At 51.8% G+C, this 20,417-nt stretch overlaps 8 protein-coding genes across 8 annotated transcripts; 5 read left to right on the top strand and 3 right to left on the bottom strand.

Annotated features, from left to right (window-relative positions):
• Positions 1 to 1,674: 1,674 nt before the first annotated feature.
• N0V96_008763 (uncharacterized protein) lies at positions 1,675 to 3,021 on the bottom strand (the record flags this gene model as incomplete). The annotated part of the gene is made up of 1 exon (XM_053188695.1): positions 1,675 to 3,021. The coding sequence occupies one exon, from the start codon at positions 3,019 to 3,021 to the stop codon at positions 1,675 to 1,677; it is 1,347 nt and encodes a 448-aa protein (XP_053053461.1).
• Positions 3,022 to 5,132: 2,111 nt separating this feature from the next.
• Positions 5,133 to 5,905, top strand: N0V96_008762 (uncharacterized protein; the record flags this gene model as incomplete). The annotated part of the gene is made up of 2 exons (XM_065758445.1): positions 5,133 to 5,605; positions 5,662 to 5,905. 2 exons carry the CDS (start codon positions 5,133 to 5,135, stop codon positions 5,903 to 5,905), a joined length of 717 nt encoding a protein of 238 aa, XP_065612838.1.
• A 1,877-nt stretch (positions 5,906 to 7,782) lies between these two features.
• On the top strand, positions 7,783 to 9,631 carry N0V96_008761 (uncharacterized protein; the record flags this gene model as incomplete). The annotated part of the gene is made up of 3 exons (XM_065758444.1): positions 7,783 to 8,211; positions 8,333 to 8,609; positions 9,114 to 9,631. 3 exons carry the CDS (start codon positions 7,783 to 7,785, stop codon positions 9,629 to 9,631), a joined length of 1,224 nt encoding a protein of 407 aa, XP_065612837.1.
• Positions 9,632 to 10,345: 714 nt separating this feature from the next.
• Positions 10,346 to 12,145, top strand: N0V96_008760 (uncharacterized protein; the record flags this gene model as incomplete). Its single annotated transcript, XM_053188692.1, has 3 exons — positions 10,346 to 10,530; positions 10,595 to 11,652; positions 11,706 to 12,145. The coding sequence occupies 3 exons, from the start codon at positions 10,346 to 10,348 to the stop codon at positions 12,143 to 12,145; spliced, it is 1,683 nt and encodes a 560-aa protein (XP_053053458.1).
• Positions 12,146 to 12,301: 156 nt separating this feature from the next.
• N0V96_008759 (uncharacterized protein) lies at positions 12,302 to 13,369 on the bottom strand (the record flags this gene model as incomplete). Its single annotated transcript, XM_053188691.1, has 1 exon — positions 12,302 to 13,369. One exon carries the CDS (start codon positions 13,367 to 13,369, stop codon positions 12,302 to 12,304), a length of 1,068 nt encoding a protein of 355 aa, XP_053053457.1.
• Positions 13,370 to 14,423: 1,054 nt separating this feature from the next.
• On the bottom strand, positions 14,424 to 15,114 carry N0V96_008758 (uncharacterized protein; the record flags this gene model as incomplete). The annotated part of the gene is made up of 3 exons (XM_053188690.1): positions 14,424 to 14,661; positions 14,728 to 14,907; positions 14,966 to 15,114. 3 exons carry the CDS (start codon positions 15,112 to 15,114, stop codon positions 14,424 to 14,426), a joined length of 567 nt encoding a protein of 188 aa, XP_053053456.1.
• A 910-nt stretch (positions 15,115 to 16,024) lies between these two features.
• On the top strand, positions 16,025 to 17,896 carry N0V96_008757 (uncharacterized protein; the record flags this gene model as incomplete). Its single annotated transcript, XM_065758443.1, has 1 exon — positions 16,025 to 17,896. One exon carries the CDS (start codon positions 16,025 to 16,027, stop codon positions 17,894 to 17,896), a length of 1,872 nt encoding a protein of 623 aa, XP_065612836.1.
• Positions 17,897 to 18,717: 821 nt separating this feature from the next.
• N0V96_008756 (uncharacterized protein) lies at positions 18,718 to 20,241 on the top strand (the record flags this gene model as incomplete). Its single annotated transcript, XM_053188688.2, has 3 exons — positions 18,718 to 18,772; positions 18,845 to 19,256; positions 19,311 to 20,241. 3 exons carry the CDS (start codon positions 18,718 to 18,720, stop codon positions 20,239 to 20,241), a joined length of 1,398 nt encoding a protein of 465 aa, XP_053053454.1.
• Positions 20,242 to 20,417: the final 176 nt, after the last annotated feature.

Below are 20,417 nucleotides of genomic sequence, written 5' to 3'. Positions count from 1 at the left end.
ATAATAACGTGTCCCGGTACCACATGAAGAGTTCTGGATACAATCCACGACGCCAAGGTTCCGCTCACACCGATAGAGAGAAGATAACATGCGACAATGATGGGTGGCTTTTGCTGGATGGTAAGCAAAAAGCGCACCGCATAGAATTGCCATGCTCCTGCATAAGCACCATATCCTAGAAAGTAGGACAATATTGAAGGAAAGAATCCAGGAGTCTTCCAAAGACGATTATCGATCAGCGGCCGCCGTACTCGGCTCTCAATGAAACCGAAGCTGGCTAAACAGGCAACTCCGATGATGACAAGGGCGTAAGTGTAAGGAGTCCAGTGCGTAGGCGATCCTTTGAGTGAGACCAAAGATGAGGAATCCGCATTCAAGAATTGCTGCTGCCGCTCCAATGAAGTCAAAGTCTTTCAAAGATAATGATTCGTTGGGGAGAGAAGGGATACACCAGATAGCGGCGACCAGGCATGCCAGAGACAGGACGGATGTTGACCCGAATATCCAAGGCAAATGTGTACTTAACGCACCGCCCTGCATGAACCCGAGGGCAAACCCGAGGGGTATCATAGCACCCATCAAAGAAAATACTCGGTTCTTCCGTAGACTGGGATTGTAAACCCTCCCGAGCATGCTCATTGCCGCGGAGCAAAGGGTACCAACCGCCAAGCCAGACATTGCTCGAGCGACGAAGAATAATATTATCCTGTCAGGCGCAACAGCGAACGCACCGATAAGGTTCCATAGAGAAAGCCAGATGAAGGCCGCACAGGTGAGATATTTCGGATTGATGAGATCTGCCAAGGAGCCCGAGATTACAACGGAAACTCCATTAGCAACGAGAAAGGAACCGATAAGCCATGGTGTATTGAGCGAAGTCGTTTTCAGAGCGTCGATGAAAGTGACTTGGTTGACAAAAGTATGCGAAAGATGTATTGCAAATAGAAGCTGGCCCATAGAGCATATGCAAATGAACCCGATCTCTTCCGCGAAGGAAGCGAACTCTTGAGGGATGGCGGAGGCTTCTAGTCGACGGGTGATAGCTAACACTCGAGTTTCCGTCTCTACGCCATCGTCCATTTGAGGCGACGCAAGTTCCATTGCATGAGCCTGAGTGGTTGTTACTGAGGTCGACATAACGAACGAAGTGCAATCATCAAAAAGAAGTTCATAATCAGAATTGGTGGCGTGAAGCTTGAGGTAGGATGTATTTCCAGGCAGGCCGAGATTTTCATGAGACCGAAGCCTTTTCTTATTGGAGATCATGTCTCTCAGATTTTGAATTTGATTTATCAGCCAGGGTAGATTATAAATCTTGTTTTCTATTAACAATCCGAAAAATAATCCCAGGTGACGTAGAGATGGGGCTCAGGAGCCGAAATCGCGCCCGGCTACTCGGTCTCTTGAGTATGCGCTTTGGACCACCACCATAAAGCCGAAATCAATATTACAGGAAGAACTATGTCAAATAAAATTCGATTTCTTCGAGATACGGTAGGATATAAAGCCAACACGAATGGTTCGCAATAGATTTCGATCAAGCGTGGTCACCAGTAAGGGCGAGACAAACGCTCCCAGAAAGAGTTACAACCAAGATAAGATGTAAGCAATCGCTTGAGGCTCTTTTGATACTAATTGCATAGTTTTGTGCCTGAGTTCAATTGAACCCGAGCCTCAGACTCTTGGCTCTTCTTTCATATCGCTTAAATGCGAATGCATGACCCTACCGTCCTTCATAACAGCCAATATAGACTCCTGAGACTTGTCCAGGATTGTGATATCATCCAGAGGGTTACGGTCTAGAATCAGCAAATCGGCCATGAATCCTTCCTTGACCTGCCCTAGCTTGTCTTCCTGGCCAAGCAACTTGGCGGCATTGATAGTGGCGCTTTGCAGAATCTGAAGAGATGTCTGGACTTGACTACGAATAGAGAACTCTTTCGACTGAGCGAAGTGAGTTGGACCCAGCAAATCTGTTCCGAAACAAACTGTGACACCGACCTCAGTTGCCATCTTGAGTGTAACTAGGCCCTGTTCAAGTACAGTGGTGACTTTAGCTTCTGACTCGGCATCGAGGAAATGTGACTCCTTCGATACGAAGTGAGTGACAAGCGTCGGTGTGAGGAATGTCCCCGTCTTCGCCATCAATTTTGCAGTTTCGAGATCGATCAGGTTGCCGTGCTCAATACCCCTGACGCCCTGGTTGATGGCCTGTGTCACCGCTTCCGTGGTATAGCAGTGACTCGTGACATATGTCTTTGCGTTTTTTGCAACGGTGACTATAGCCTTGATTTCGTCGTCAGAGAACTGAAGCTGGTCGATGCGATCTGTTGGACTAGCAACGCCGCCACCGCCCATGATCTTAATGAAGTCTGCGCCTTGACGCAATTCGTCCCTCGCAATACGATAGCATTCCGGCACCCCATCTACGATTCGACTGATGCCTGAGACGGCGCCGCCGCAGCAGGGGATGGTGTCGTGCCGCCCCCTCATATCGCCGTGACCGCCAGTCTGAGAGAGGGCCTTTCCAGAAATGAAAAGGCGAGGGCCAGGATAGATACCCTCTTCGACGGCCTCTTTCATAGCGAGGGTTGCACCACCGCAGTCTCTGACAGTAGTGAACCCGCGCTGGAGCATTGACTTCAGAACACTGGGCTGCCGCAGAAGGCTTTTGGTCTCTGTCATGTCTCGGTACGACGACAGACTGGCTGCGCCTGGCGTAACTGCGATGTGAACATGACAGTCGATCAGACCGGGGCAGACGTATTTGCCCTCAAGGTCGATGATGTTCTCCGTTTTAATATCGAATCCACTTGACTTTGCTGGCTCGCCTGCTTCGATGGAAACAATCTTGCCGGCGGACAGGGCAATAGTGGCATTGCTGCTGATGGATCCATGAATGGGGTCAACAATTTTGCAATTTTTCAGAAAGTACGGTTGCTGCGGATCAAGCTTCCACGGAGTGATGTATTTCGACATGTCTAGACCAGAAGTCTCTGGTTTTGATTGTGTGGTGACCATTTTGGTGTGAAAATTATCGGGCAAATTTTGACTAGGTTGATGCACACGCACGTCTGATGGTAAGTAACACATCAAGAGGTATAGATATACAATTTATGCGCTTGTCATTCACCACAGGCACATGATACCAAGAAACCATGATACTAGTCAACGTATGAAAACGTCACAGACGGTTGGAGTAGTAATGTGTATGGGCGTTCAAATGATGCGACTTCCGGTGAATAGGCGATGTTGAAGAATCCGGGAGGAATTCAGGCAAGGCGAATGTTGAGACATTCCGTCTGCGGCTTGAGAAGTTCGTGGTGTGGACACTTCCTCGCCAGCGAACATAGGACGCATCCGGCGACGCACATGGTCTGACTTCAAGACCCGCTCGCCGAATGCCATCTTCAGTTAGCGTGTCATATGCGAGAATACGAAAGCGTTCTCGTTCAGCTTGAACCTCGAGTCATCTCCTCGGCTATTGATCCTACCTTGGTGAAGTGTCATTTTTCGAGCACCAGTTCGGCCAAGCCGTTGGGGCTGAATTATGGTGCTGATTCAGTGATTCCAATCTTCCGGGATACATTTTCATGAACCGTGGGTGCGAGGCTGTTGGGCAAGTGACAATTAGAGGTGACTACAACTTTACCGAAGATGCACCGTCACCTACTAGTAGTCATGTGAGATGCGACGTATGCTGCAGATGGTCTTGTTCGGTCTGAACGGGGCGATATCGGACTTTGAACGGGTCAGCGCAACCGGGCATACAACAGTTTGGCTCTGTGACAGCTCACACGCAGAGAAAACAGTCCTTCCACTGAAACAATTCAGGTGTATTTCAAAGAGGTCGTCGATCGCGAGGGTTTGGTTTGACTGAAGGATACTGCTAGCATTTAAGCATCAACTATGCATGGTCGCAAAGGACAATATGTACAAATTAGTAGTCTTGTGTGATAGGCAGGCCTAGACTGAATCTCGAGAGACAAACAACAGGCTGTTTTGTTTCGGAAGAATGCAAACACAAATCTATGCGTCAGTGCCATTCGCCAGAAAAGTCGTCTTTAATCTATCTGAGCAACTCGGTAATAGCCAAACAGCTCGTTGGGCGGCAAGACAATCGAAGGGATGTACAAAAGAAATGTGATCGTCACTAGGACATCGCTTTCACTAATTACAAGCGAACACCGGCTTGACCGATGACAGCCTAACAGGGTCATCAACCACCTGCGCGGAAGACCGGCATGGAAAAGAAGAAATAGGCTAGATCCGAAGATATGGCATTCGACGCAGCCCTGTCTCTTTTCACAATAGGATTCCACAGCGCGATCCGTCCACGTGGGATCCGAAGTGGAATTCTGCTCACCAACAGGCCGTGCAATCTGAAATACGGCACCGCCCGCAATATCGCGACTCATGTCCACTATCCACTCCGGTCCAGACTCACGGCCAGTAACCATCCCTTTGGGTTAGCATTAACTATTTAGTGAAACGTTGAACCTTAAAGCTCCCAATTGGCATGCTCTTCCACCAAGGAAAAACCCAAAGTCGGCAACAAACCGTACGACGCGGACATACAGCCCCTTTAACAGGAGGATGACACCTGTAAATCAATGCAGTTAGCCGGGGATCCGACGAAGCACAGGCCGCTGCTAGTATAGAGCAGGAAGAAGAACAGGCCCATCGTGAACCTCTGTGGCTCCCTTTCCCGATCGCGTTTCCGCTCACTCCGCGCTCCTAGCGCTCTTTTGGCGAATTAGAGGGCAGAATTCCCCCATGTAGTTTCACATGGCAGAGAAAGGGGGGCTGTCGTTGCTGAGTGGCGGGTTTCTAATAAGTTGCAAGAGCCATTAGTCTTTGGGAATGATACCCTAAAGAGTTTGTCGTTCGGGCGAAATAGATTAAGGAATTGAGTGTTGTTTCTTTTGTGGGATGCCGCATGGCTGTCAGTATGTCAGCCCATCCCTTGAGACCTTCTTCATTTGGTGGTCTGCTCTGAAGTGACTGGGACAAGTATCGTGGGCTTCCTGGTATAAATCGAGCTGGCATTCCTACGATGATCTCTTCCCTTTCCGCCTTCCATTCAGTTTATCCTCACTTAATTTTTAGGATCATCCCCTCCATCCATCAAAATGCACGGTCTTCTCTCTATCGGTGCGGCCCTTGCCGTTATGATCCAAGGCACCGCCGCTGCCACGAGCGCTGTTGCAACTTGGTATGGTGGAAACCTGAGCGGAGGCAACTGCCTGTTTTCCAGCTATACGTTGCCATCGAGCGTCCTGGGGACTGCCTTGTCGTACACTAACTATAATGGAAATTGCGGTACTTGCCTCAATGTGAAGGGGCCCAAGGGTAACACTATCAAAGTTATGGTAAGCATCAGCAATCGATCTCAACCACATCTACGAGCTGTTTTAACCCGAGATCAGGTCGTCGACAAGTGCCCCTCAGGTTGTGGAAACGGCCAACTCGACCTCTTCCCCGATGCTTTCGCCAAGCTCGATGATCCCAACAAGGGACAGATCAGCGTCTCATGGGAGCAGGTTCCTTGCGGCATCACCTCACCCTTGATTGTCCGCAACAAGGAGGGAACCTCGAAGTGGTGGTATGTGACTCCGATCACGGTAGCAACCAATATAGTTTGACTTACATTAATTCTAGGTTCTCCATGCAAGTTGTGAACCACAACTACCCAGTCACTAAATTCGAAGTCAGTACCGATAGCGGCAAGAGCTGGCAGCCAACCGTCCGCCAGGACTACAACTACTGGCAGAAGAGCAGTGGTGACGGCTTCCTCGTGGACACAGTTAGCGTCCGCGTCACCTGCTCCAACGGTAAACAGGTCGTTGTGAATAACGTTGGTACGAAGGAGAAGGCCTCATTCACTGCATCCGGCAACTGTTAGACGGGACCATTTGACAGCCTGCCTCATGGGATATTCTACTTACGTATCCCTGGGCTCGGCTTGTTTCTTTGATTGACGCACCACGACTCCGCGGCGAGGAATTTGTACATAGCCTTTACATTTTGGACATAATTTGACAGTACAAAATTTTCACATGATACCACCAATCCGGGCATGACTGGCGACAGAACTCAGTTTTGGGCAATATATCTTCCTATTCTGTTACTCCGCCTATGTGTCCGACGTATTGTGTAGCATGCACTCGCTTGGGTAGCCGGAAACAAACTGTAAGGGTTTGTGGACAATGTGTGGTCTACTGTAATTACTACTATATTGAGTCTTATGTCTTGTTGAAATACAGATATACCCCTTCTAATCGAGCATGCACAGATTATTGATGAGTTCATAGGTTTCCCTATGTTCAAATCCATTGTCCTATGTAAGAGATTTCAGTTTTGAAAAGACATCTCATAGACACAAACAGGTGACCAAACTCTACATTATCGTCAACGGAGAAACCCTGATGCCGGTACTCTGCTCTAATGCCTCAGCATCGGTAGAGTGGCCCGTCACAGTACCCTGTGGCTGGATTGCAGGCGGGCCAGGAAGCCGAGTCAAGGAGCAAACCTCGGCCCAGTGAGCCGAGCTGAGGGGCCTTAGTGCTTCACACTATCGGTCTATCAAGCAGTGGGAAGAAGGAGAAGGTCTGGTATTGGTCAATACCGAATAAAACCGCAAAACCAATAATGCAAATAAAATGCTACTTTCAATCAAGGAGAGAGCAAAATCAAGCCTTAATTGAGGCTCTGAGATCCTGAATTTGAGAGAATGGCTTCTGGCTCAGAGGACGCTAAGGTGCGCCACATTCGTGACTGTGGCTGGGGTTGGAGGTGCAACCAAGATGTCTCCGCACCTCATTCCATCTCAAGATTGACAATTACAAGACTTCAACGGGAGAAACCTCACAACGTAGGGCGTATACCCCCATAACAACTTTTTGTGAATAATTTTAATATGAATATGTGATGGCTGGCGAATGCGAGAGTCCGAGCAGCTCAGCCGAGCAAGAAGCTGAGACGGCAAACTCTGTCCAGCGCGGCAAGCGAGCGAGCAACGCGTGAGTGAAGCAACCTCCAGGCTTAGCATCCTCGGATGTGAAAACGTGTATCATTCAGTCGAATCCTAATGATAATTCAAGGTGTACGCGGTGCCGCGAACGAAAGGTGAAGTGTTCGGGTTCATTACCATGTGCGAATTGCCAGCGAAAGTCAGTCGAGTGCGTATTTGCTAAGGAGGATCGGAAGGTTGTTGTGTCTGAAAGGTAACTCAGCGCCCGCCTTTACGCGTTGTCTAATGCAAGCTAAGATGTTACTATCTGGAGGTTTCTCAATGAGTTGAAACGCAAGTCGGGATATGGCGTCGACGGAGAAACCTCGACTTCTCCGACAGCGAAGCGACCTCAACGTCATCGATCGACGTCGCCTGCTGATGCTAGCCTTCGTCATGGTAAGCCTTCATCTGGTATCGCGTTTGATGGTGTGGTCTCGCTTATCATAGCAATTGCTTCATGTAGTAATTCATGAAACACCAGCACCAGTTTTGATAGAGGTTGGCCACCGAGCATCGCCGCCGGCACATGGTTTCAATCTTGACGACGGCACGACTGTCGTCGGCGGTGAAGATGACCCAGAAGAGCGCCGTGGCTTCTCGAACATGCGGAACCCACTAGCAAGTGGACCATCAAAGTTCCTCACGGATGCAACAGGTAGAAGGAGTGAGTAACTACTTGGCGTTATCATTGCTTCTTCCAATCTAAGTGGCTTACAGGATGGCTTGGGCCTTCGTCAACTTGGGCATACAGCCGACAGGTACTAAACATGATCCAGGGGCATCTCGGTCAGCATGAATCTCCAGAGGTCCCTCTCAATGTTGATGCTGAAGCATTCAAGTTGGACTGGCCTTCGTCTAGAGACATCGCCCCGCAAGCCACGGTTGACATCCCGTCTCTAGACTATGCTCTTTATCTCACGAATACGGTCAAGTTCCATCTTGGACAAACATACCATCTGTTTGACGAGGAGAACTTCATGACTGGTCTCTATGACCTCTACAGAACAGGGCCGAAGCTGGAACCGACGGCAGATTCTAGGTTGTGGTATATCCAGTTCCTCATCATCATGGCTTTCGGAAAGGCCCTTTTAGTCCCTGGCAACCCAAATCAGACTCCTCCTGGGAGTGGTTTGGTGACGAGGGCTCTCGAACTTCTTCCTGATGTCAATGGACTGTACCAAGACCCTGTGCTATCCGTAGAGATACTATGCGGTCTTGCTCTATATCTACAGTCGGTAGACCACAGGAACAGTGCTTATACCTATGTGAGTCGACGGTCGGCCGCTATTCACTTATCGAGCTTTTCGCTTATTTTAGCAGATCGGCCAAGCATTTCGAATCGCCGTCTCGCAGGGCTTACATCGGGAGCCACTAAAAAACCTTGTTAGCGACAGCGAGGCTAACAGATTACGATGCGTCTGGTGGACTCTATATATCTTAGACCGCAAGATGTCATCACTCATGGGCGCTCCCAATTCGATACAAGATAGCGATATCACCGTTCAATTGCCAAGATCGGATCCGGTTGTTCACAAGTACAAGGCACTCGGAATACACGTTGTCTTGTCTCAGCTTCTTGCTAAGGTTCTGAACAGTAAGTTTAGAGAGCCTACATGCAGACACTGGAACTCTCTGACCAAGTCATAGCCGTGTATGGCGTGGACGGTAAACTCGATCCCTCTTTTTTGAAGAGTGTTCAGGAAGTTTTAAGAGATATGGCAAGGTTAGCGCCACAGCTTACGGCCGGGTTCGAGTTCAAGTTCAACAACTCTGAACCTGCGTCGAGGGTGTCTGCTACACTTAACTTGTGTTATCATCAGGTAAGTGAATATCGACAACCGACTTCCATCTCTGGTAGCTAACCATCTTCAGTGTGTCGTTCTTGCCACACGCCCGCTCCTTATGTGCCTTCTACAAGACGTCCTAGGAAGGCAAGGAAACTTGAATAGAGGCCTGGCAAGCCCAATCAAAGCACTTTTGAAGACATCGGCAGACTCAGCAAACAAATCACTTCGAATTCTGTCAACACTACAGTCGCAACACCTACTGGGTAAGCAGATGTATCTACTCGCGGTCATAAAATGAACTGACATGCTAGCCAGAATCTTTCCTCCCTTTGACTTGGAGCAGGCGTTCTCATCGGCTTTCGTTCTCACTTTGATGACCTCTATGCCTGGCCTTTCGGAACGAGATAACAACTACATGCAAACTACAACTGACATACTTGACACCATGATTGCGCGCGGTAACGTTGTAGCCCGGTGCCGGAAGGAAGAGCTCGAAAAGTTACAGGAGATGCTGTGTGTCGCTCAACGTCAACTCCACGCTCCATTACCAGTTGCCGGTGACGGCAGCAGCAGCATGCAAGCTACAGATCAGTCTTCACTGCGCATCCACACTGGAGACGCGTTGTTTATGACTGAACAACCCGCAGAAGCCGGTCCGGCGACTGGCAGCACAACAAATGGGCTCGCCTCTGAACAAATGCTGTCTATAGCGGGCTTGCTCGATTGGGAACCGAATATGGCCGCTTTCGACGACGATCAGCTCGCAGGGAGTTGGTTGTGGAGCGAGGCGATTGCCCCGGATTTTGATTTTAGCGGGGGCTTGCTATGATTGACTAATAGGTTACCAGACTCGCCCTCGGATGTGTGCTTCCGAAAACAGGTCTGGAGGAATGAAGACAGCTTACCAAACTAGGCTTGCTGAGGAAACCCACGACTCAGAGATAGATAATCTCGGATTCGCAGATAGAGACAATCTAATCCCCCGGGGTAATCGTCCCATCGATGACGGCCAACAACCGGCTTCAACTCGTAGCTCCATATGCAGGTACTAAAGTAGCGAAGGTGCCAGGAGAAATCTTACAACAGACCCAACTTGGATAGCGAGAACCTTATCAAATACACTTGAAAAATACTCCGCGACATTCCAGGTCTCCAGATAGGGGCTTGCCCGAGTCAGTTGACTATCTGATACCAGCTTGCGGGTTGACAAACCGAGGGCCTCTCCCCGCGTTTTTGACCTCTCGGGACCCACTCCCGAATCGCTACCCCGGACCCACGGACTCGAGATAGTGACCAAGACTGGGGTGTCAAGGTCTTGTCTGGAAGTTGACTAAAGCCAACGCTGCGATTATAAGACTTCGATATGACACTGGTTGTCCCGGCCTTTTGGTTCGGGAGTTGTAGAGACACAGGAACTGGTCAACTCGTACGAACTCGTTGAGTCTCTGTCGAGAAACAACACCCTAGCCAGCAATTTGGATGTTGTGATTTTTGCAGCAGTAGACACCTCAACTTTAACATCTTAGGTTCAGACAATTCAACGATGGATCAAGAGAAGATGGAACCTGCGCGCTTGGAAGGTCTGTCCCATCAACAAAGTGCGAAGATCGGCCAAGTCGAAGATCCAAACATCCTGCCCGGCCACGAACTTCATAAACGTCTCGAAACGCGCCATGTCACGATGATTGCGCTGGGCGGTGCGCTTGGAACAGGACTGCTGATTGGAACGTAAGCTGTCTCCCCGTACGACAGACTACCATCCTGGCGTCCATTTTAACCCACCAATTTACAGAGGCTCAGCTCTAGTCAAGGCAGGCCCAGCCGGCATCCTCATCGACTACTCCATCGTCGGCTGCATCGTCTTCCTCGTCATGGCCGCCCTCGGCGAAATCATCTCCTACATGCCCCTATCCCACGGCTTCGGCGGCTACGCGACCCGCTTCGTAGACCCGGCCCTCGGCTTCGCGACAGGCTACTGCTACTTCTTCAAATACCTCCTCGCCACGCCCAACCAGCTCTCCGCCTTTGCCCTGATCATGAAGTTCTGGGTAGGGGACCGCGTCAACCCGGCCGTCTTCATCACCATCGCCCTGGTTCTGATTCTCCTGATCAACAGCATCAGCGTCAAGGCTTTTGGCGAGTTCGAGTTCTGGCTCTCGTCTCTGAAAGTGATTATCATGATCGGCGTCATTCTACTGCTCTTCGTCCTCGCTGTGGGCGGCGGTCCCACCGGCGACCGTCCCGGCTTCAGGTACTGGTCCGATCCGGGTGCGTTCGCCGAGTACAAGGTCGAGGGTGCCCAGGGCCGGCTTCTCGGGGTCTGGAGTGCCATGGTTGCGGCAGTGTACGCGTTTTCCGGCACGGAACTCGTCGGTGTCACAGTCGGCGAAGCCAAGAATCCGCGTCTGTGCATGCCAAAGGCTGTTCGCCTGACCTTTATGCGCATCGTCTTCTTCTATATCATCTCTGTCTTCCTGTTGGGCATGGTTGTCCCCTATAACAGTGCCGAGCTCGTCTTCGCGGCCAAGGCCAAAACCAGTGCTGCGGCCTCGCCATTTGTGGTGGCCATCACCATTGCCAAGATTAAGGGGCTCGATCACGTCATCAACGGTTGTCTCGTGGTGTTTGTCTTCTCGGCGGCCAACTCGGACATTTACATCTCGTCTCGCACGCTGTACGGTATCGCCATCGACGGCAAGGCCCCTCGCATCTTTTCCAAGACGACCAAGGCCGGTGTGCCTGTTGTGGCTTTGGGTCTATGTGGTGTCTTCTGTTGTCTGGCGTACATGTCTGTCAGCTCTGGTGCCGCAACCGTTTTTGGCTACCTGACGAACGTCGTCACTGTCTTTGGTGAGTCCGCCTCGATACTTGAATAAAAAGGCCAACACTGACGCGTACCATAGGTCTGCTTACATGGATTTCCATCCTCGTCTCCCACATCTTCTTCTGCCGCGCCCGAACAGCCCAACGCATCGATGCCGCATACATCCCCTACCGCGCTCCTCTGGGAGCTTGGGGCTCCTATGCCGCCCTCGGCTTCCTCATTGTCCTGACCTTGACGAAGGGTATCGAAGTGTTCGTCGGCACTTTTGACTACAAGAACTTCATCGTTCAGTACATTGGAATACCCGTCTACCTGATCTGCATTTTTGGTTACAAGATCTTCAAAAAGTCCCATCGTGTTCGGGCCGAGACAGCCGACTTGGTCACGGGCGTGCCAGAGGAGACTGTTGCCGAGGAGAGAGCAGCAGTCGAAGCAGAAAGAAGAGAAAAGAAGGTGGTGATGGGGAAGAAGAGCGCATTTGCTAAAGTTTATCGCAAGGGGTTCTCATGGTTATTTTAAGATGAGTCGATGACAATTATAACACTCGCTTACGAGACTTAAGATGATACGCATTATATCTAACTAGAATCACTGCTTCAACAAGTCAAATCTTCCGAAGCCATCGATTCATTCCGTGCTATGTCTTCAGTTCCCATCATCAATCTCTTAACCCATCTAGATCGGATGCTCAATCACAACTTTCTCCAACGAAGCACCGCCATAAGCCACCCTCTGGATCTCCCGTAAGCCGGCTTCGCCACCCTTAACAACAGTGATATTTGGGTGCTTCGGAGCCCTTTCGGGAGAGCCGAGAAAATATTCCATTACCCTACGCACGCAAGTCGGGAATTCAGGGTCTTGCGGATGTCCCATGGCACCAACGCTACCAACGGGCCTGTAGCACGTGCAGAAACCGAAAGCCGGATCGTGAGCCACGGGTTGCGTGCACACAAGCTTAACAGATTTCTCCTCGGCACTTTCAGATAAGCTCCTGCGAAGAAGCGTCGGCGTAGACGTCTCAGAGTCGGCGTTGGGGCCATGAAGGCCGCTGCCAACGGTGTCGAAACCGGTAGTCAGGCTCGCACCGAGGTCCTTGGCAGCAGCGCGGATATCTCCAATCACATCGGGACTTTTGTAGTCGAAGCAATGTGTAGCCCCGAGCCGCTGAAGCGCGGCGTGGTTCTTAGCGGACGCGGTCGTGAAAATGGGATTGAATCCCGCCGCCTTGGCGAGCTGGATGGCCGCGATGCCGACGCTGCTGGCCCCGCCCCAGATCAGTATCGGCTTGTCGGTACCATCAGTCCCGGTGACGCCCGCGGCGGGGAAGGCGAAACCAAGAACGTTGAAGATGGCATCGGCGGCAGTCTGCGTCGTGAGAGCCATGCCTCCGGCGTCTCTGAGGGCGAGGCCGGGAGGCAGCTTGAAGGTGAGATTGCTTTCGACGATGGCCTTGTCTTGGTGGGTGCAGGCCGAGGACTTTTGGGGAACCCCGACAGGTGAGATCCCGAGGACAGCGTCGCCAGCTTGCAAGGTCGATTCAGATCCGACTGCCTCGACGATGCCGGCGAACTCGAAGCCGGTGACGAAGGAATTGAGGCCTACGTGGAAGAAGTTGAGATCGCAGGGGTTGATGCCGGAGTACTTGACCGAGATGAGAGCTTGAAGTTTCTGGGGTGTGTAGTCTTCCGTGACTTGCTTGATGGTCAGTTTGCCATCGGCACCTAGGTAGATTGAGCGAGACATTTCTTATAGGCTGTTATTTTCGTGGTATTGACAACTAATTAATTAGATAGCTCATCTTCGTACTATCGTCTTGAAGAATGGTGTCGTTTTATATCCAACAACTCAATACCCAAACGGCATCTAAAAGTGCTCTTCTGGCTCGGCTTAGACATCACACCGGGGCCGCGACCATCGGCGGTTCACACCGTCGAGGTCCGCCTCTCTCGGGATTATGAAAGAGTATTGTCGTTGCGCCGAACGCCCCACAGCACCGGACTTAAGAACGTGCTTAGGTTGTGTAAAAGGCGGGATTAGATTAAGTTTGTCTGTGTCGAGCGGTAGAAAATGATGAACCTTGAAGAACACGGACGGAAGACGGACGGGGCTGCCTCCGTCTGGAGCTATCCGCGAGGTTCCTCCGGAGTAGTCCTTCGGTCCAATGCCGGCACTTTCGGCACTCATGGCTAGAGATACCTAGATTGAGTGCTCGCGCGCGGTATGACCACGACTTTCAGTTGACTCTCTACATTGCTCATTTGATGGTTAGGTAGTTGGCTGTAATGGTCCGCACTGTATCACAGAATCATGTTTTGCCTCCAAATGACAATGGCCAAGAAAACGAAGGTTTCGGCCCATGTAACTTTACATTGCCTCACAAAGATTGTGTTTCACAGATGTTAGCTGGGTATTTCGTACATCCGCTTCTTCAACAAGTAACTCCAAGCAATCGACGAGCTTGACGAAGTTGAAGATGATCAGGCTTGCAACCAACAAGCAAAGTTGATCTTTTGACATAATCTACAAGGGATAGAGGCCCTTCGTGTGGCGAATTGGGTTAGAGGTTATTTACTTTGGTACAATTACTTAGCTAGGGTATTTACGGGGTTGTATAACTTTCAATGATACGGGAATTCCAACTTCCAAGTTCCTCATTTCCATCCCCTAGGTTCGACAGACCACAGTCCAAGTTCTCCTCGCCCCCGGAGCTCGTGTTCTTGCACCTATAGTCTTCACGATCGAGCTTTATGCCCACATTAGAGCCCACTTTAGGTCGTGCACACTTCAAAGATCAAAATCAAGCACTCGGTGTCTGTTGCTTTTCCGCGACAGGCGGCGCAACAGGCGCGTACTGCGACGGCACGAGACCGCCTCCAGGCTGCGGCGAAAAGACCTGGATCGTTCCATCATAAGGCCTCGTAGCGACCTTGTTCTTACAGTTTGAGCAAGTGTAGTGCATGTCCTCGCACCATCCCGCGATGCAGGGGACGCATGTGAGGCAGATGCAGAGGAGACAGCACAGAGCACCGGCAACCCTGCGGAATTGCGCGTGTTAGCTAAACTTGTTCACCACCTGCTCACATGTAATCAAAATAACTTACATTTGCATGGCAGTGCCCTCTTTAGCAATGACCGTCTGTGTCCGCTGTTTGCAAAAGGGGCAGTCGATCCATTGCGGTTCGTCGCCTAGCATATGCAGCGGCGTAACGGTCGCTGGGTTTGCGAGGGGGGTGATTGTCGGACCGCCTTTTTGTTGAGCGGGTGTTGGTGTTGCCGGTTGTCTGCCCGATTCGTAAGTATAATCCCTAAGAACATGGAGGTGCGACGGGCGAGACTTACTCGAGCTGCACCAAGTTCGCTGGCATCTCTCTGGCAGGGGCAGGACCGCTTCCTTGCACAGCAGACGTAACGGGTGATTCTCTCTCATACGCTGGCGCCGGCTCTTGGACGTCGATCGCCGGTGGAGTAGCATTCTTTTGATCCGACATATTTGCTTTTGAGGTTTGTTCTGTGGTGTAGGATGATGAAATGATGAAGTATTGGGTACCACGATCGTACGGCTTGCAAGTCACCGCGAATGACTTGGATAATGGAGGAAAATGTAAGAGGAAGCTAGATTGGTCTTGAGTAGAGAGGACTAGAAGAAGAGATAAAGTACAGACTTTGGAGATGACGAGCACGTGTTCTTTTTTCAATTCGTGTAAAACTCTCCCTCCAGGTAAGAAGTTAGATTATCGAGTACGCGTGAGTCCTACCAAGGTGGCACTAACAGCGGCACAGCATCGCAGGACTCCACAATCAGGCAGAACCGTAACATCGACAACGATCGCCATTGGTGCTTACGGGAATAGACTTGCTCGGCAGGGGGGCAGAATGTCTCTCCCGGGTCGCCCCCAAGGCTCTACGAGTTGGTGTGGGCGGCGCAGCCCTACAACCAGGGCGATTGCGCCTCGTGTGTGAAATGTGAGGGTTGCTCTGGGGCAAAGCTAAGAGACATCCCGGGAATCTTACACCCACGGGCTTGAGATGACCAGATGATAGGTGGTCTTACCTGCCTAATGCAGTTTCTCTGGCGAAGCAATATCCGATGTTACACCAACCGCTCCCGTCCCATAATGATAGAACAGGGGGAACAGACATGACGATCAGATAGCGCAGCCTTACTTCGACCTCATGAATGACTTTTGACACAGCCACCTTTACATGCAGTGGTACCGCTCCTTGGAACCTCATTACCAATTCAGTTCAACGATTCAAAGTCAGTTCACTGATGCAGTTAACAGACCACGGTCAAAAATGTTGATGTAGTCTCTCCAACCCCCTCGGCCTCTTTGAAAATCATCCCGGATGGACTGAGCATCCAGAATCCCAAAAGCGAGTTGCCAACGCAAGGTCAAGATGCGCTTGATCAAAGCTTCATCCATACACGGCAACAAGCTCCAACTCGTCGATTTCAACCCCGATCAGCTCCCCCGGTACGCAATTCTCTCGCACACCTGGGGCGATAACGAAGTCATCTACGCCGACATCAGGAATGAACATGCCGCCACCAAGCCCGCCTTCCACAAAGTCCGCTACAGTTGCACTCAGACTCTGGCAGATGGCCTCGAATACGTCTGGATCGACTCATGCTGCATCGACAAGAGCAGCAGCGCGGAGCTTTCCGAGGCCATCAACTCCATGTACGAGTGGTACATGAAGTCGGAAGTCTGCTACACTTACCTCTCGGGCGTACCTGCTACTATAGATCCTGTCAAGACGGACGGCGCCTTCGCCTCGTGCCGGTGGTTCACGCGCGGGTGGACACTCCAGGAACTCCTCGCCCCGGCCGAGATGGTCTTCTTCTCCGAGGACTGGGTGAAAGTCGGGGAGAAGACGACGCTGTGCAAGCCCCTATCCGTCATCACAGGCATAGACGAAGACATCCTTACGGGCCTCAGACCCCTCGAATCAGCGAGCCTCGCCAAGCGCATGTCCTGGGCCGCGCACCGGCAGACGACGAGGCCAGAAGATGTAGCCTACTGCCTGATGGGTCTCTTTGGCGTCAATATGCCAATGCTCTACGGCGAAGGGGAGCGCGCCTTCCTCCGCCTCCAAGAGGAAATCATGAAGCAGTCTGACGACCAGTCCCTCTTCGCCTGGGTCGACCTCTCCGCCTCGACCGAGACCTACCACGGCTTGCTGGCCAAATCGCCCGCCAACTTCGCCTACTCCAACTCCATCATGCCCTACCAGGACTGGGAGCCGCGACCGCCGTACTTCATGAGCAACCGCGGCCTGCGCATCGACCTACCCCTGACGCTGCGCGACCAAGACATCTTCGTCGCCGCGCTGGACTGTCCAGCGCCGCCAGACTACGAGGACTCTACGTTCCTAGCAATCTACCTCAAAAAGATTTCGAGCGGCGGGGATCAGCAATTCGCCCGCGTGCGGGTGAACCAGTTCGCCAAAGTCCAGGAACGGGGAAACAAGCAGACGCTCTACGTGCGGCAGACGTTCAACGGCGTCGCGGACGCGGAGGGCGTGTTCCCGCAGCACATTATCCAACTCCGAAAGGGTCCGCCGCGGGACCAGTACTCGGTGCTGAATCTGGTGCACTCCAAGGAGGCCGACAGAGGGGACCGGCCGGCGGCGTGCACGTCGAGCAGAGGCTCCGGAAGGGACTTGATCCACACAGCGACGGGGAATACGATTGCTTTCCGCATCCCGAAGGCGGCGGGTCAGCTCGCTGGGGCAGTCACGTTCGCGCGGACAGACGGATCCCGGCTGCTCATCATGTTCGGGTCCACGGACGGCATCCGAGCCGGGTTCCACGCCCGCGAGCTACCGCCTCGTTTCCCGGGCATGAACCAGAGTCAGAACCAGAACCAGAACCAGGCAAAAACGAGCTCATCAAAAGCAAAGGAGAACCAACAACAAGAACCGCCAGAAGTCACCTTCTCATTCGACGACTTGCAAACGATGTTCCGGCCAACCCCAGCAGGCATCGACGTCGAGCTGGAGCGGTTCCGGGTGCGCGTTGACGTGGAGACGGTGATTGCGAACGCGAGCAAGTACCTCATGGCCGACGTACTTATCGAGCCCGTCAACCGGCCGTGGGACCCGTTCGAACCGCTGGACGCGGCTCTCGGGTGGTATGAGGGGGTGACGGGGCGGCAGAATCGGGGGCAGGCTGCTGCTGCTCAAGCGGCGACGGCGCAAGCGGCGGCGACTAATAGTACTAGTGGGAAAACGAAGAGACCTTCTGGGTGGAGGAGGTTGATTTCGTGAGTTGGATCTGGCCTCGATGAGATTGCTCTTTGCGATGAGCTGGGAGGCTCAAGAGGATATACGAGGAATGGAAAGAGGCACATGAACCAAGGGAGATACCACATGGCTATATAAGACATCGGCGTTTAAGGTACAAATATCAGCATTAAACAAATGTCGACAACTTGAATAGGTTAACATACACGCTTTAGTATCATAAGATCCGGCATCGGCAGTTAACATCAGTATGGAATGTCAAGATAGGAAAACCTATCTCCTTCCCTCTGCTTCAATGGCACATGCGCAAGGCATCGACAATTCACACTCAACAGTTTCTTGTCCTCCCCAAGATTTCTTACCATGACTACTATCTTCGCGTGCCGGCAGCAACGGCTCACGACTGCTGAAGATGGCAGAAAGGTCGAGGTTATGTGCACTTGCTGACATTGCGCTTGGGTTGCTGACATTGGACTTGCTGACATTGCGCGTGGCTGGGCCGCGTCTGGCGTAGCATTTCGGGGCCTCGCCGTTTCTATTCTAAAGTATGGAAGGGATAAGAACTAAACTTGACCATGCTGGATAAATAAAGAGGGAATCCTGGGAAACACCTGCGTGAGCTTGGTGGTGATCGTTATCGCAGGTACGGGGTGACTTTCGTCGACTCATACCATCACGTGATCCTGAATGACTCACCAATACACCACTCTACTCTTCTTAGGTAATCAAGCATAAATGGGAACTCCCTCCGATACGGAGCAGCTCTTAGCTAACTTTTTTGAAGTTACTCAATTCAACCCCTCTAGATACCCCATATACCCCCGCCAGATACGATCACAGTCATCATGGCATCCGGAAAGACACCTGCAGAGAACATGCTTTGGGGCGGCCGCTTCACAGGTTGGTTTTTTTGTTTCCCAAAAGTTCAATTGGCAAGTTCAATTGCAGTTTGCTAACCTCAGAAATGGACAGGCGGCCTCGATCCCCTCATGCTCAAGTACAATGCGAGTATAGGATACGACAAGCTCCTGTTCAAGGAGGACATCCTCGGCAGCATTGCATTCGCGCGCGCCAACGCAAAGTCCGGCATCATCACCAACGACGAGTTCACCGAAATCGAGAGAGGACTCCGGGAGGTGCAGAAGGAGTGGGAGGCTGACACCTTTGTCATCATGCCCAATGACGAAGATATCCACACTGCCAACGAGCGCAGGCTCGGCGAGATTATCGGCAAGGACATTGCCGGCAAGCTGCACACGGGTCGCAGTCGCAATGAGCAGGTCGCCTGCGACATGCGTCTGTGGCTGAACAACCAGATCAAGGAGATTGAGAGCCACCTGGTTGCCTTCATTGAGGTGATTGCCGCCCGCGCCGAGGCCGAGGTGTAAGTCTGATTAATCCCTCCCAATCTAGTGACCTTCCTGACCTTAATTGATAGTGGCATTCTTATGCCTGGATACACCCATCTCCAGCGTGCCATGCCCGTTCGGTGGTCGCAGCATCTGCTGTCATATGGCTTCGCCTTTCAGAGTGATCTCGACCGTCTGCGCGAGGTTTCCAAGCGCGTGAACAGGAGCCCGCTCGGTGCCGGTGCTCTTGCCGGCAACGGCTTCAACATCGATCGCGATATGATGGCTGAGGAGCTTGGCTTCACAGGCCTTCTGTGGAACTCCATGGGCGCCGTTGGCGACAGAGATTTCGTCACTGAGTTCCTGCAATGGGGTAGCATGTTCATGCAACATACTTCTCGGTGGGCCGAGGATCTCATCCTGTACTCCTCTTCAGAGTTCGGCTTCATTTCCATCGCCGATGCGTACTCCACTGGAAGTTCGTTGATGCCGAACAAGAAGAACCCCGATGGCTTGGAGCTGTTGCGCGGAAAGGCCGGCCGAACATTCGGTCACATGGCCGGCCTGATGATGACCCAGAAGGGTCTCCCCAGCACATACCAAAAGGACTTGCAGGAGAGTTGGGAACCCATGTTGGATCACGTCAAGACCATCTCTGATAGTCTTCAGATTGCACAGGGTATTCTCGTCACTCTGACCGTCAGGCCGGAGCGGATGAAGGCTGCCCTGGACCCCTTTATGCTGGCTACCGATCTTGCTGATTATCTCGTACGAAAGGGTGTCCCCTTCCGCGAGACGCACCACATCTCTGGGCGATGCGTTGCCGAGAGCGAGAAGCGAGGTATCCCGATGAACGAGCTCTCGCTAGAGCAACTACAGGCTATTGACAGCCGATTTGGGGAGGATGTCGCGCAGACGTTTGACTACGAGAGGAGCGTCGAGATGCGAGCATCCAAGGGTGGTACGAGCCGGGCAAAGGTTCTGGAGCAGGTCCAGGTTCTTAAGGGCATGCTGGCATAGAGAGGAGATGTTTGATAGCTGAGAGACTCAGAAAGGGCAGTTTATTTGGGGATTCAAAAGGCGTACTGGTAGAAAGGTGATAGATTCCGAAATAGACCGTCGGAGGGACTAGGAGGCCGAGGGTGGTCTGAGGTAATGCTCACTGAGCAAGCGTGATCTCAAGGGGCAGCGACAAG

Source organism: Colletotrichum fioriniae (genome assembly GCF_027942845.1).
Source record: "Colletotrichum fioriniae strain IMI 355084 chromosome Unknown scaffold_11, whole genome shotgun sequence".
In the NCBI taxonomy this organism is placed as follows: Eukaryota; Fungi; Ascomycota; class Sordariomycetes; order Glomerellales; family Glomerellaceae; genus Colletotrichum; species Colletotrichum fioriniae.
The sequence above is the reverse complement of the archived record's forward strand: the minus strand, read 5'-3'. Positions and strand labels throughout refer to the sequence as shown.